Here is a 14,988-nt window from a genome sequence, read left to right as displayed (position 1 = left end):
ATGTGAGTTTATCTTTCCTGAAGTAATGTGCTTAGCATTCTCTACAATGACTTAAATCCTCTGTGTCCACTTCAAAGATATGACAGAGTTACTAGCATGGGTGAGCACTGTTCATGAGGCCAGTGAAGGCATCTTCAAAGTGCAGTGTACTTTTTCACGGGATTTACTGTGCAATACCACTATATTGTCAATTTCAAATATTTTTGAATACTCCATTAAAAGATACTCTTCAAAAGAATGTATACATTAAACAGAGCTTGTAGAAACATGATGTTCAGTCCATCTGTATCCTGTATCTGTTACCATTATTGATGCTTAATCATAATTAAATTGTGGTATTTCATAGACTTAATTTCAGTCATGTTGAGGAGGACATACATGGACATAATATCATGGAATTTTAAACTTAGAGCATTTTCAGCATAGTGGGTCACTGGATTGCCACAGAATGAGAGTGATTAAACTTTCACTACAATTATAATTGGCCTATTTCATTAGAGATACTAGGGAGTATTAAGAACATGGAGAAAAGAATATTAATAATGCATAGCAGGAACATGATTTTTGTTTGGTGTTAATGTTTCCTCTAGCACACAAAAATGGGATTTTCATTTTTATAATGCGTATTTGGTGCACAAATATGACTACACTAAAAGCATGAAGTAACAACTAAGTCTCAGGGGTTTTTTAAATATTAATTGGTTGAGGTGTAAGCTCTCTGGGCCCTTTATTTTTCTAGAACTGATGTGGCTGCTGTTGCCAGATTAGGCTTTTAGTTCTTAGACCAGTTAGGGGACACTGACATTCACTAAAATAATGCCATGTGATCCTTGACAGAAATCCAGTGGCAGTAAGTACAGCCCTCAGGGTTAGTCTGTGGTTCCACAGACCTTTTTGCATGCACAGATGACTTAAACAATTCCTACCCCCTCCACCCCTCAAAATCCTCCCTCCTTGCTCATGCCCTCATTCACTGCAGAAGCAAAGGAGGAGAGAATAGCTGGACCAATGGTTTTGGTACAGTTCCATCAGCAATTGCTCCAGCACAGCCAAAAGGTGGGGAGTAGGATGTAGGAACAGTCAGTTTTAGCCTTGCTTGGAAGAGTGATTTCCACAAAGACTTTTGAGAGTCCCTACAGGAAGACCTGCAGTTCAGTGTGTATTTAAATAGCATAATACTAACTCAGAAACACTCTACTGCTTGTAAGTAGTTCTGTAGTGTAAATACATCAGTAACCCTTCATTACTGTTTTAAAAAGGTCTTGGTAAATAATAATAACAAATGAAAATCTATACCACTTTCTTCCACCTCCGTTTGTTTTCCCTGGAAGAAGTGGAGAAAAATAGGAAATATGTAAAGTCACTTTTTTCAGTAAACCTTCCTCTGCTATCACAAAAAAACCCCACAACCCATTGAAAATATATTCACTGCAGATAAATGCTATATTGATACTCTAATCTAATGATCTCTTTATATGCTAACTGGATTTTTGAAATATTTCCATTTATTGCTGGGTCACTTCATGAGCATAACAGTTGACCATTAATATTTCTCTATATTTATGACTTACACAGGCTAGTAATAAAAATGGAGTTGATCAAGTGCAGATTTCCTTGTTTCTGAATTTGTCATTAAGTCAGTTATATGAATAAGATTTTGGGCAAGTTATTTAGGTGTGTTAATTTGAGTCATATGACTTGCCAGTAAACTGAACTCGCAGTAGCTAAGGACTTGTCTCACTGTGTTTGCACATAGATCATTTTTGATTGTATAATAATGACTGCTAAATTTTATTTGAGGTATAGAATATTATTTAGGTTAGTGTGCTATAGAGAGACTATCAAAACTTGATAATTTTGAAGACTAAGCTCAGTATTAGCATTGTTCCTTTCCTCTTAGATATTATTAAGAAATTATTAGATATTAGAATATTAGATATTACATTATCCTGTTCAAAATGTAGCATGACATGAATAGTTTTAGGAGATAAATTCTGAGACTATTCAGCTATTTCTTGAATACTGCTTTTTCACTAACAGTATGAATATGTTTCTTCATATGTTTCAGAGCTTTTGTTTCTCTAAATTTCTCCATTTGAAATTGTAGGCTCGTTACCGGAAGGAGCAAACGTTGCTGAAACAGTTGCCCTGCATTCCATTGGTGGAAAATCTGCTGAAGGATGGTACAGATGGTTGTGCTCTAGCAGCCCTGATCCACTTCTACTGCCCAGATATCATTAAACTGGAGGGTACGTCTGCCATGTCTCTTGGCTTGTATACGCGGCCATAAAAGTTTAAATGTTTGTGTTTGAGAACTGTGTGAAGGAAGGTCTTAAATGCAGTATACAGCAGGTATAATTTGAATGTGGTGGGTTTAATATAAACTTTGGGCCTATTTCTTTTTACATTTAAATAAAAGGAGCCCAGATGTCCTTCCCTGGTGTGCTTGCTTTTATGTTGCCACACTAAAGTAAACCTACTTGAAACTACCTGCAAAACTCTTATTCTTGAAGCTGCATAAGTGCTTTCTGTGCATCTGAGCAGTTACATATAAAGTAAAACATATACATGTAGAATCTTATACAGGTAAAACAGAGTTTAGAGTTAGGCTCTTAATAGCTTCACTGCATGGCAAATAGTTGCTCTGTATTCTGGGCTTTTAGTTCACCTGACACCTACCTGGATCATTTATAGAGTAATCAAAAATGTGTAGTGTAGACTGTATTGGTGTCATGCTGTTCTATAAAAGCAATTGTCTGTGATGATGAGCAGCTTCATCTCATTCTTTTGCTCTGCAGCTGGTAAAGCTATACCTTCCTCTTGGCAACTAAGAGCTGTAGAATGTCTTGGCAGCTAACACCCATCATTTTCTGCCTGTGTTCTTTCTATGATACCTTTGATGTCGTGGGAACACTTATACAGAAACATCCTGAGAAATACAGGAATATGAAGAAGGATTTAGAACTTGCTAAGGATTGAAATCTGGAATTCATATTCACAACCACTTTTTAGGGAGCTTCCAGCACAGGAGGCATTGAAGATGAAAGGCACAAAGATGCATTCATTCACCTTTCTTCTACAGCTTGAGAATTTTGATAAATAGAACTTTCAATTTACATAAACATTGCAGCCAAATGCATACTATTATGTATGATTAGGGAAGAGTTAAAACTTGGGTGGTATTGACTGTGGTAACACCTGTTGCCTCTGTCCTGTCCCAGCATGGCTGAGAACACAGACACTCTGAAAGCTCTTGTGTGCCTTGCGTGACCTACACCTTCCTCCAGCACCTGGCTTTGAACAGGGCAAGGCACATGTCATCTTTGGAACTTTAGCTTTAATATTCTTGTTAGGTGACATCATCTTCCCTAAAGATACAAATGTGCAGGTCATTGTCTCAGAAATAAATTCAAAGGTACTCCAAAGCAACTGGAAACACTTTCATAAGATTTTGCTCCTCTTCCCTGTACTTAGGTAATACAATTTTTGATGCATGTTGAATTTTACTGAGATTTGGTTCTGTACTGAAACTGAAGAAGGCAGGTAATAAAAATACATATGCAAAAATGCTTGAATATGCATTAACAAAAAAGAAAAAAGTATTCCAGGGTTCTCTGTAGTCTGAAATAGATAAATTCTTCTCATTAAGTCTTCATTTCACTTTCAAATCTAGGTTTCCTTGAAGGAATATAGAACAAGAAGTTGACTATTGTACAAAATTATATGACCCCTTTCATGAATTTATCTTGTTCTATCTTAAAACTGTCAAACTCTTGAAAATCTCTTCTTACCCACTATTCCACTTTTTTACATGATTTTAAATTTCATTCTTGGTTTTTACCTAAGTATGCCTGTAACCTGTCTTACGTGCCTTTGTTGTTCCTGCAGCAGTATCCTTTGGTTTGAATTGCTTCTAATCTGATGTTCACATTTTTGATTTGTTTTCTTCCTCTTGTTTTAGCCCAGGCTACTGAACCAAGCCTTTTCAGTCTCCCTTGCTGAAGTAGATTTCCATTCTCTGTGTTATCCTCAGTAGTCTTCTCTGCAGCTTGTCCAGTTTGGGTTTACCATTCTTGACTATGGATTGTTGTAATTGTACAGAAAAATCCAGACTGACATTGCATTCCTGCCTTGTGCAGTGCTCCTCTGTCACTGCTGGAAATGAATTTTCCGATAGGTTTTATCATCATGTTTGTTTTTTCCCATAGCTGCATGATGCCAAAGGCAGAGATGTTTACACTGGCTAATACCTGATAACTCCCTGCTCCATATCACCTTCAGTCAGTGAATCACATACGAATTTTATTAGATTCAAATGTATGACTTCACATTTTGCATTTCTGAATTTAATCCCATTTCAGTCAGTTTAGTCCTATTGAGCATCATCTGTGGATTTGGAATCGTGGTCTATGTCTGATTTTCTTCAGTGTGGGAATCCTTAACCTGCTGGGATCAAAGGAGATTCCTTTTATGAAGAAACCTTTTGTCCTTAACAATTCAAAACTTATGTGGAGTTCTGTTATACATTGTTGCTTTAGGAATAAAATTTGATGCATGCTCTGGAAGTATATTTAATTATTTTCTTCAGTCTTTTTTTTTTTTTTTAAGAGGACTAGTTTTTTTCATGGTACTTATAATTGCTACTTGCCTTTCCAAGAAGCAGTTATAAAAAGAGAACAGAGACTATTTGGGCTTAAATACTAGTCAGAGAATACTGTGTAACTACACAAGTCTGTTCACAGCCACCACTTCTTTGTATTTAAATAGCACTTTCAAACAGAGAGTGATAATTCATATAGCAGCCTTCAGCTCCTTGGAAATTCTCATCTCAAACATCTCAATCCACAAACATGAATAACTAAGACCAGGCTGGTTTTTGTGTGAAGATTAAGGCTTCTTGATGCTAAAATGTGCTCTTGGGTCCCTGTTTAAATACAAAGAACTAATATGTACAGAGAAATGTATGCAAAAATGTGTTTATTTCTTACTGCCATTGCTCTATAGAAAATCTAATTATTAAAAAAATATATTAGTGATTAAATGTATTTTTTCATTACATGGAAATAGTAGGGGTGAGAGAATAACTTTACCTTTTCAAAAAAGGCAAAACAGAAACAAATTCACTTCTCAACAGTGAAAAACAATTAATTTTCACCAAAATATCTAAATATTTATAAATGCAAAGGTAAAACATAAATTAATAATTTCTTTTGTTTCTGAATTAGAAAAATAAAAGTCTCTGGTGGGGAGGAGTGGGGCAGAAATTATGTCTGAAATTATCCAGTAAATGCTTCTGAATCCGTAAAAACCAAAAACTAATTTTTTTGCAAATCTGTAGTTGTATCTAATATTTGTTTCTTTTCTTCCTTTTTAGATATTTGTTTGAAAGATACAATGTCTTTGGCTGACAGCCTGTATAATCTACAGTTGATTCAAGAATTTTGTCAGGAATACCTCAACCAGTGTTGCCATTTCAGTCTTGAGGATATGCTCTATGCAGCTTCTTCAATAAAGGTAAAAATAAAATAATTAAATAAAACTGCAAGCAACATCCACAGAATTATTTTGTTAATGATATGTTTAGTCTTTTTTAGTCTGCTGCTGTGTGGCTTCTCCTGTGACATAGCATGCAAGACACAAATTTCAGCAGAATGAAAAGCCACCTTCTTTTGGCCATTATGTTTTCCTAGTAATTTCAAAGTATTTTTTAAAAAGCACTTGTGAAAGGATTTGTAAAAACTTGGATTTTGTGCAAAACTATTTCCCACTTTATCTTCTTTCTTATTATTTAATTGTTGAAATCTGTAATATGCAATATTTCTATTGAAATGTTATAGTGATCTGCATTAATTTCAATGTATCAATGCCTTAACAAAGGGTGGAAATATTGAGGAATTGTTTATGGAATTATTACTCACTGTTCTTACTCATTTCTGTATGCACAATTGAATGGGTTTTAATATTAAAGCTCTTTTACTTTTGTAAAAGTGTAATATTCTGAGTTAAATTTTTTGAAAGACCAATGACTTGATGCCCCAAATACAAGCAGTAACAAAATTCCAACAAATACAGTTGTTTGAATAAGCAATTAAGTGTATTCCATCTAAGATTTTACTCTTTTAGAAAAAGGAAAATAAACCATTATTCTGTAATTCTTTAAGCCTGTGAAGAATGAAAAGGAGCAACTGAAGGATTTCTTGCCTAATTGCAAATTTAATTTTCCATTATTATGTTTCACCAAGACTTTCTTCTATATAAAACACACTTCATTTGCTTAAGATTCGTGTTGGCTTGCCTTTAGGGAATGAAATATTATTTTTCTGAAGTCAGCATATCCATTGCAGATGGGATGTAATTGCTTTCTAAATATCTGGGTCATTTCACTGCTTTTATGATTTTCTAGCAATCTCACAAGCAGAGCCACAGAGGCCAGAGCTTGAATACAGCTTTGTCTCCTGTAGGGTTGAACCCAATCCTTTTCAAATAAGTAATGAGCTGCCAGGGTGAGTAAGGGCAGTAGGACCTAAGTCTAGACTACATAGCTGTTGCTGGTTTATTTTGTGTATGCAAAGTTATGTAGTGGGTGCTTTCAGTCAGCCTTTGGTGCTGCTGAATTTCACATGCATGATCTACCTACATGCTGCTGAAGTCTGCTGCATTGCAGTCTGCCTTGGCTGCATCTCCTGGTGCTACAGCCACACTCGGGTCTGGAGCAGGACTCCTTCACTGCATTTTCATGGCTTCTCTTTGCTTACATGGAATAAATGCAATTGATCATTCTTGTTTTGATTCATGACAATGAGTCATACCATTTTTATAGTAATGGCTTGAATTATTTTTACCAGTATGCACCAAAAAGCTCAAATTTAAAAAAAAAACCAAAACATAGTAAATATTTTGTCAATATCTCAATGCATCAGACTTTGCACTTTTAACTTAGTGATTTTGCTGTTTCTGAACACTGGTTAGATAGGATTTAGAGTTCTTTCAAAGAGTTAGAGTATTTCTAGATCCGAGAAAGCCCTTTTGTGATCATGTTTTTACAAGTTGCTGTGGCATGGATGCTTATTTAGAGGTAAATGCCACAAAGCAACACTGCCAAGTTTTTCTTCCAAAACTTGGCATGGAAACTTCAGCTAGTGCTGTAAGCTCTGTTTTTCCAGGGTTAAGGATTAATTTTCTTTAAAAATAAATTCATTGTTAAAGGAGTTCCTCCTTAGTTTTCCAGTGCATCTGATTAGAGTTAGTTTTAATAAATGTGTTTATTCTCCAGTGAATTTTATTGTCACTTTATAAAAACTTGTATTGTGAATGGATATTTTAAATATTGCACATTGAGTTACTCATCTCAGCCTACAAAATGTACGTAGTATGAAGTCTTAGGATTTATAGAGGTGTGTGTTTGTTAATCAGTAGAAATTCCTGTCTGTTTTCAGAGTGGCTCACACTGCACAGTAGGTGCCACTGTGCTTTTGGCTTAAAAATTTCTTACATTCATAGTGGTGACAGAAAAAGTAAAAAATACCAATTGCTGATATCTTACTGGAAAAAGCCTCAAGAAAAAAATCACAGCAGAGTTTTTGGAATTACAGTGCTGTGCCTTGTGTGGTCCTAGAAATTACAGTAGGTATCCTGGCTTGCTGCTGGTCCTTGAGAAGGAAGAGAGCAGAACCTCTTCTTAAGTGATCAGCACAAATTGCATACCCTACATTCTTCCCAGGGCACCCTGCACTGCCCTGGTACATTAAATCAAGGGAGCTTAGAGATAGGATATGATGCAGAAATTTAGTGCAGCACTTGACCAAGGTGACACTGCCTGCTTTTGGTTTTTCCATCAAACTGCACAGAAACACAGTGACTTCACTTAAGCATCCAAAGTCCTTGATAGACGCTCTCAGATTTCCCAGCAGATGAAACTGTTGGCTTAGTTCTGGTTTAGCACAGAGGAGAAATAATCTTTGTCTGGATTTCTAGACAGCTTTAATGTGTCATAATCAAAGGATGCAAAAGTTTTGTTGCTCCTTATTGCCTATTTCTTCTCCTCTAAGAAAAATGCGTTTGTAAAGTTCTTCGTAAGATGTTTACTAAGGCAGGGCTACTGATATTAAAGAAAAAATATTTCAATACATTCCATGGATGCTTGAGGCACCAACAGGGGACCATACTGGTTCTTGGTTGTTTTCCTTTGAGACAGACAAACACAAGTAGAGAGTGATTACATAAAAATAATCACAATGTTTTCTGAATCCTCCCTGCATATTTAACAAGCGGAAATAGTAGAAATCTTGAGTCTGTCTTTAGTTGTGCAGATTGCTTTTTTGCCCTTCTCCTGTAAGCAGTTTTATCTTCAGACAGCATATATTTTTAAATATCTTGTTCTTCACCTGTATCAGGGAAAGTACACAGAGCTGAAGGAACTTTTTTGTTGTGACTTGACATGCACTTGTATTGCCTTTTCAAAGAAGAAGTTTGTAGAGATAGAAAACCTTGCATAAAATGCCATCAGAAGAAGTATGAAGCAAACTGCAGAGCCCTAAAGACTTATTTATTGCTTTGTCCCAGCAGTTGATTAGCAATGTCATATAATAGAGGTAGGTTGCGCTTGTGTTTTGATTGTCCAGTGGAATGTATATTACTATAAGGATAATAGTAATATATGGTCACTAAAGGAAAGAATTAAAATAAACATCTTACATGTTCCATTTGTCACATGAGATAAATGGATATTATTTCTAAAAGAGTTAAAAAACACATCTTTGGTTGTAATTGATTATATTCTTGATAATTTTAGATCATCCTCTGCCACTTTATTCTAGTACGGCCATAGTCTTCAGATCTAAGAACAAGTCATTTAGGAGGTTAACTGTCAGAGACAGGACTGACTGACAGTTGGAATCATTTGATGTTTGCCATGATTTGAGAGCTTACATGGGAACTTGGCATTGCATCAATTGTTAATTGTCTTTTGGAAGTGTTGCTTTAACCCGAACCTTTACAAATCTGAGGGTTTGTGTTTTGTTTTCTAAATGGTGATCCTAAATTGCTGCTACTCATTCAATGTACACATGTACATTCTCTCTTCACTGGTAGAGGATTGACAGTGAGACTCAGATCACACTATTAGAACACTTTTTATTAATTCAACTGCCATTATCAGTAGCATGACTCAGTTATTACTAAGAGATAACCATTCACACACAGCGCTCATTTGCTCACAGAGCTCGTGCACATACACACAGAACCATTTTTACTGGGTTGGAGCCCAGCCCCGTGGCTCCCTGAAGCAGGGGCTCATAGTGGCCCCCCAGTGGCTTTGAGGAATATGTGCAGAAAGTTTCTCAAGGGGTCCATTTGCCCTTGGGGAGTGTATATACATATAATTGTATGAACATACAATCTTTGCTTGTAATAACTGCTGGTCCTGTCAGGAGCAGGCTGAGTCCTGCTGCTCGGAGCGTGTGGGTTCCTGGGCACTCAGCAGGGCCATGGGGATCTGTGGCCTCGTGGTTCTTACACGGGGGATTGCATGTCCTTGAGCACAGATGCTGCTTCTCTGCCTGCTCTGTGCTGAGATCTGTAGAGGCTGCTCACCCAAGCTCATGCAGAAGGCATATTTGTTAGAATGAAAGCTTTCAGAACGTGAAATGACACAAATCTGAGAGATGATTGCTGTGTCTTGGCTGAAGGGGCGTTCCTCTGACCTAGATGTGGGCCAGACTCCAAACTGTGCAGAATCATAAATAAGCACATGGAATAGGTACCTTATTTTTGCACCTGATTACTAACCAGACTGGCAGAAAAAACATTAGCACTGTCAAATCTTTTTTGATTCAGATCCAGCATTTCTTTTTTTTTTTTTTTCCCCCACTGCTGAATTAAACAGGAGTATAAGATATCTGAAGGGTTGATGATCTTGAAGGTCGCTTTCAACCTAGGATTCTGTGATTTATGTTAAAAAATACTTCTTGCACTTGAGCAGTTTTGAATGCTTGTACTTTCTGATGCAATATTGATTGTGTTTATTTGTAAACAACATAAGCAGAGGCTGTAATCGACATCAGAGACATGAAAAATAGTGTTCAAATACATTGCATAGATAAATCCTAGAAATTCAGGGCTGCACAATGTCCACACGTGTTGCAGAGCTTTCCCTCCCACTGCCAGCCAGGCTGCTCACCTCAGCCTGACCTGGCAACTGGAGCCCCTTAAGGACCTGGGAGAGCAGCTGGCTGTGGTTGGTGAGGCACTTATTATGTATGGTGGGAGTCAGTTCAGCCATTTCATTCCCATCTGGCTGGGTTAAAACGATTGAGGATCAGGAATTAAAAGTAAGATTCAACTAGGGAACAGTTTTTTGAGACAGTTTCTCCCTGAGAGGGACCAAATGTTCCTGACTCATTATTTAAAGGGAAGCAGCGTGGTTTGCATTCACTGATGTTAATCGGCCACTCTTCCCTCTCCGTTCTGGTCTGGAACAAGGCATAGTGGATTTTAAAACTGATTTGTTGTGGCATTTATTAGCCTGTGGCAGGACAGAGGACAAACTCGTAGTGCTTGGATTATACACAGCTGTAGTCTGGCCTTGCCGAGACAGTTTGTGACACTCCAGTTTTCTGCAGTCTTGAAGCATTTATGTTGGCACTTGTATAACAAAAAAGCTGTGCATTTGCACTGGAATGACCTTTCCTGGCCCACTGAACAGAGGTTTTAATGTGCATCATTTCACAGTGTATTTTATGTTCATTTAAAAAAAATTCTAAAAGCTTCTATGGCTGCTCTCACACCCAGTTTTAGTGGATGCAAGTCTGACAACAAATTATATGTATCATTTGTGTATATGATATTGTGGTTATTCTATAAATATACAGATCTAAAACCTATAGGTATTAGGAGGGTATAATTTATTTGAAGTATTTGAAATTAAATGAGATTAAATTAAATTATTTAGAGTGTTTAGCTAATAATGATCTCTGAAGATGCAAGTCTGCCATCTGCTGTTCAGGGGGCTTGAGCCAGCCTGGACTTCTCAGAGCTTCCTTAGTTTTTATTACTGTTAAAATACTGTTATGCTCCTGAATATTGTTGTGGTAAGTGCATGTGATAATCACATGGCAAGTTGTTAGAATTTCTGTCACCATAATCAAGGCAAAAATGTAAGGAAATCATATCTACATTCTTTTGAGTCCTGGATAACAACATTACTACAGACCCACTTCTAGTTTTTCCAAAAAGAATTTGTTACTGATCATCAGTCTTTCCCTTTGATAGTTCTGACTAAAAATAACCTGTGAGAAAACGTGATTTCCATCATGATGGCTCACCACCAGACATCTAAAGTAGCCTCTGTTCTCAGTGGGTTGTGCAGCACTTTCATTTTTAGTTCGGTAAATGCTGCTTTGGCGGCTTTAGAAAAACAGTCTTGCAGCAGCTCAGGACTGCATAGAAGATATTCTCAGAAGGAGTATCTGTCCTTCATAAAATTGTCACACTATTGTGTGTCTATTTTTTTGTTGAAATACGGCATTTCAACATAAACATGAGAAATTGGAGTATCTAAATGCAATATTATTTTGGATGGGGACAAAGCTATAATTAGAACATTTTATGATTTTTTGCTAAAAAATAAAGTAAAAAATATGGAAGTTTAAGGCGAGACAAGGGCAGGGGGAAAATATTCAGAGAGAATTTATAATATTTTGAAATTGTAGTATTAAAAGTCACATTTGTCTGAGAAGTACATCTGAGTTTTTCTTGGTCTAAGCTTCCTAATGAAATCAGTGTGTGATACTGAAATGCTGTGCTTGACATTTACTTGAATGGAAAAGATTGTGCTATGCACTTTTCCTCATTCAGTTCTGTCAAGCTGAATAAACAGCGATGGGGTTTTTCCTATTCTATTTATAACTTCTGTGTAATAACTCTGCAACATCTGCCTGATCCCTTCACCAGTGTAGGAGTAGCTTTTGGTCTGAGTAGCCCTTTGCTGAAGTATAGACTTAGAGATGTTAGAAATCTTCAGGAAAAATAAATCGGAAGCGAAAGTGTCAAACAGATACTCAAAATTATATTTTCAAATATACTGACACAGAATTGAGATTATCTCATTTATTATCAAAGGATTTTTAGTAATTATTTTATTTATTTTAAAATTATTTTCTTATCCTTAATGCCTGTGGGGTTTTTTTGAATTAGAATGACATCTTCGTTTCAAATTTTTGAAAGAAACTCTTTTAAAAAGTTGTTTTATTATAGTTTCCCAGTTTAATGTATAAGCATTGTTTACATTTTCAGACTTTGTAAGATTGGTGACAAAGGTCTGTGCACCTGCTTGAGCCAGCTCAAACCTGGATATTTGCAGATCTCCTTCAGTTGATATTTCTAGATATGAAGTGGCACTGAAGATGCAGAAGCTTTGGCCTCTGAACTCCTTTGCCTCCACAGCCAACAACCTTCTGGGCTTCTCCTCATGTGTTCTTGCAGCAGAAACAACTGCTCCTGCCTGGCTTTCCTCTATTGGTTGTTGTTGTTGATGCAGTTTGTCACCAGTTGTTTTTTGCTTTTCATCTGTTTTCCCCCCTGTGTTTTATCTGGTGGCTCTCACAGTGTGTCTTTTCATAATGGGAACATACAGTAGGGACATACATATCAGCAGCATAAACTTTTGGAGCTAAAACCTTGTTCTAACCTGCAGTCAAGAAAGTCTTCTGCTGTTTTTTGTTTTACATTAAAAGCTTGTAAATTTGGGTAGAACTTCACAAGTGTGGCAAAAGCACATACTTAACACAAAAGCCAAAATCAGATTCCACCTTCTAAAACAAAGGGCTACCATATTTTTCATGTTAAAAATCTCTGAAAAAAGCATTGCCTATCCTTGCAAAGGGCTTTTCACTGCTATTTTTTAATGAAAAAGGCTGGTCTTTGTCAGTCTTTTTTTCCACCCATTCTGCCCTCCCTGCAAGACATCAGGCTTGAGCATATGCTTGTTATGAAACTTTTCAACCCAATTGGTTGCAATCTGGTCAAGTTATGTATTGGTGCTACAGATCAGCTGTACTGCTCTCTATTTCTAAAAAAACCAGTGGAGATTGTAAAGTAAGTGGAGATTGTAAACTGGCTGAAACAGAGGCATGTCCCAAATGCTGCTTAATCTGTTTATTTGCAGGCTTGTGTTCTAACATCAATTTCTCTCCATCTTTTTTTTTATTTCTTGTAGAGCAATTACATGGTGTTCATGGCAGAATTGTTCTGGTGGTTTGAAGTGGTGAAGCCATCATTTGTACAACCCCGTGTTGTTGTGCATCCCCAAGGTAATTATGTTATGGATTGACTTTAATATGCATGTTTTGATATGTGTGTGTACAGATTGCCATTGTGTTCACAGATGCAGTGAATATTTTAGTTAACAGGATTTGGCAGTGTACAACCCCCCTTAAAGAAGGAAAGGAGTTCTCTTTCTTCATTGTAAATCTTCATCTCATCTCATAAATCATAATTAGATTTTGTTGTCTGTTACCAAAAACTCATTTAAATTGTTGTGGTATAATCCCTTGCAAATTTTCCTGACCCAAACAAGCCTTGAATCCATTTATGCCCATGGAAGAATTACAAACATAATAAGAAACCAAGAACAGATTTTAGCCTGAAGAGTTTATGTTGCTGAGAAGATACCAAGAGAAAGAATCATAACTCTGGGCAAAGTGAATAGAGAGCTAATTGTAAAATTGCATTTTGTACCCAGTGCAAAGGCACCATCTTCCATCAGCAATTCTCAAATTGAGAAGTCCACCTTTCAGATAGATCTTGAGATCTGCTAATGACTACTTTCAGGTAGCTAACATTTCAGGTAACTGAAATGTTCACACAGCAGTGCTGTGATTGGCTTTCCATGCACAAGGAAGAGATTTTCATTGGGTAGCAGTTATAACTTGTCTTCATTTTTATGGTTTATAGCACATACAAACCTGACATAAATCTTTAAATAGTGCTAAGTGGTTTAGGGGGTGACAAAAAAACCTTTTTTCTAGTCAGTCTTAGGGTTTGGGGAGAACTTTTATCAGAAACACTTCTTCCAGAACAACTTTTGCTAAAACTGTTAGTTTCCTTTTAATTTTGTAGCTCTTTTTTAGTTTGTTTTTCTGTATTAGTTCTTCCCTTGCCTTTTCTGGTCTATTTTGTCAGTCTCCATTTCTTTATTTAGTGCTAGTATGGGAGCTTTGGAGGATGTAAAGATGAAAGGAACAGTTTTAAACTGTAATAATGGAATCAATGAAAATCCTTTAAATCTTTGAAAATCATTATTTCAGATTATTTTGGACAGCTTTTTGACTGTGTAATTTAACTGAATACTAAACTATAATAATTTGAACTTTGTTCTTCCTGGCAGCTGAACCTGCAAAAGATGCAGCTTCTGCTCGTAGCTTGAATGCTAACAGACGAAATTACGTGGATGGTCCATCTGGTTCTGACTTTGTAGCCAGGTAATGTCAGAGAATCACTAGTACAATCTCCTCCTCTCTGTTCAAAATCAAATAGATTTTTTTAATTTGGTTGTGGGGTTTTTTTGCCTTTTTGCAAAGCTCAGTGATTGAGTTACCAGATAAAATCTGTGGATTTTTGTGCAATATCCCGTAGTTCAGCCCTCCCTGCCTGCTACGTGGCAGACTGCTTGTTCATGTTTGTACACTTGGACAGTGCTGTTCTCTTACCAATGTCCAAAAAAACCTTCAGCATTCAGCACAGAAGTGTTACATGGCCTTGTCCTCTTCAACTTCAAGTGGAGCTGCTGACCAGGTCTGCTCTGAAGAAGCTGCTTTTCTGGAATTCACAGCAAATTTTCCAAAAGTTATAATGAAAGTTATAATGAAAGTAATGAAGGTAACAGCAAGGAAAAGCCTGAGTGATGGGTTTAGTTTGATTTGTTTATGTTACTATAGTACCATGAAATTCAAATAGGTAAAAATAAATACTTATCCTGTTATTAATTTCCCC

The 14,988-nt window shown here is 36.6% G+C and overlaps 1 protein-coding gene across 4 annotated transcripts in view; it reads left to right on the top strand.

The window, feature by feature from the left end:
- The window catches only part of CAMSAP2 (calmodulin regulated spectrin associated protein family member 2), an 81,435-nt gene that overhangs the window by 48,654 nt on the left and 17,793 nt on the right, over nucleotides 1-14,988 (top strand). For all 4 annotated transcript variants that reach the window (XM_002193237.7, XM_012575134.5, XM_072932612.1 and 1 more), the window contains 4 exons: nucleotides 2,108-2,249; nucleotides 5,375-5,514; nucleotides 13,214-13,307; nucleotides 14,384-14,477. In XM_002193237.7, coding sequence (XP_002193273.6) covers nucleotides 2,108-2,249; nucleotides 5,375-5,514; nucleotides 13,214-13,307; nucleotides 14,384-14,477 — 470 coding nt within the window. The remainder of the gene's footprint in view (nucleotides 1-2,107; nucleotides 2,250-5,374; nucleotides 5,515-13,213; nucleotides 13,308-14,383; nucleotides 14,478-14,988) is intronic.

The sequence above is a fragment of the Taeniopygia guttata genome, chromosome 8 (genome assembly GCF_048771995.1).
Source record: "Taeniopygia guttata chromosome 8, bTaeGut7.mat, whole genome shotgun sequence".
Classification (NCBI taxonomy): Eukaryota; Metazoa; Chordata; class Aves; order Passeriformes; family Estrildidae; genus Taeniopygia; species Taeniopygia guttata.
The sequence above is the reverse complement of the archived record's forward strand: the minus strand, read 5'-3'. Positions and strand labels throughout refer to the sequence as shown.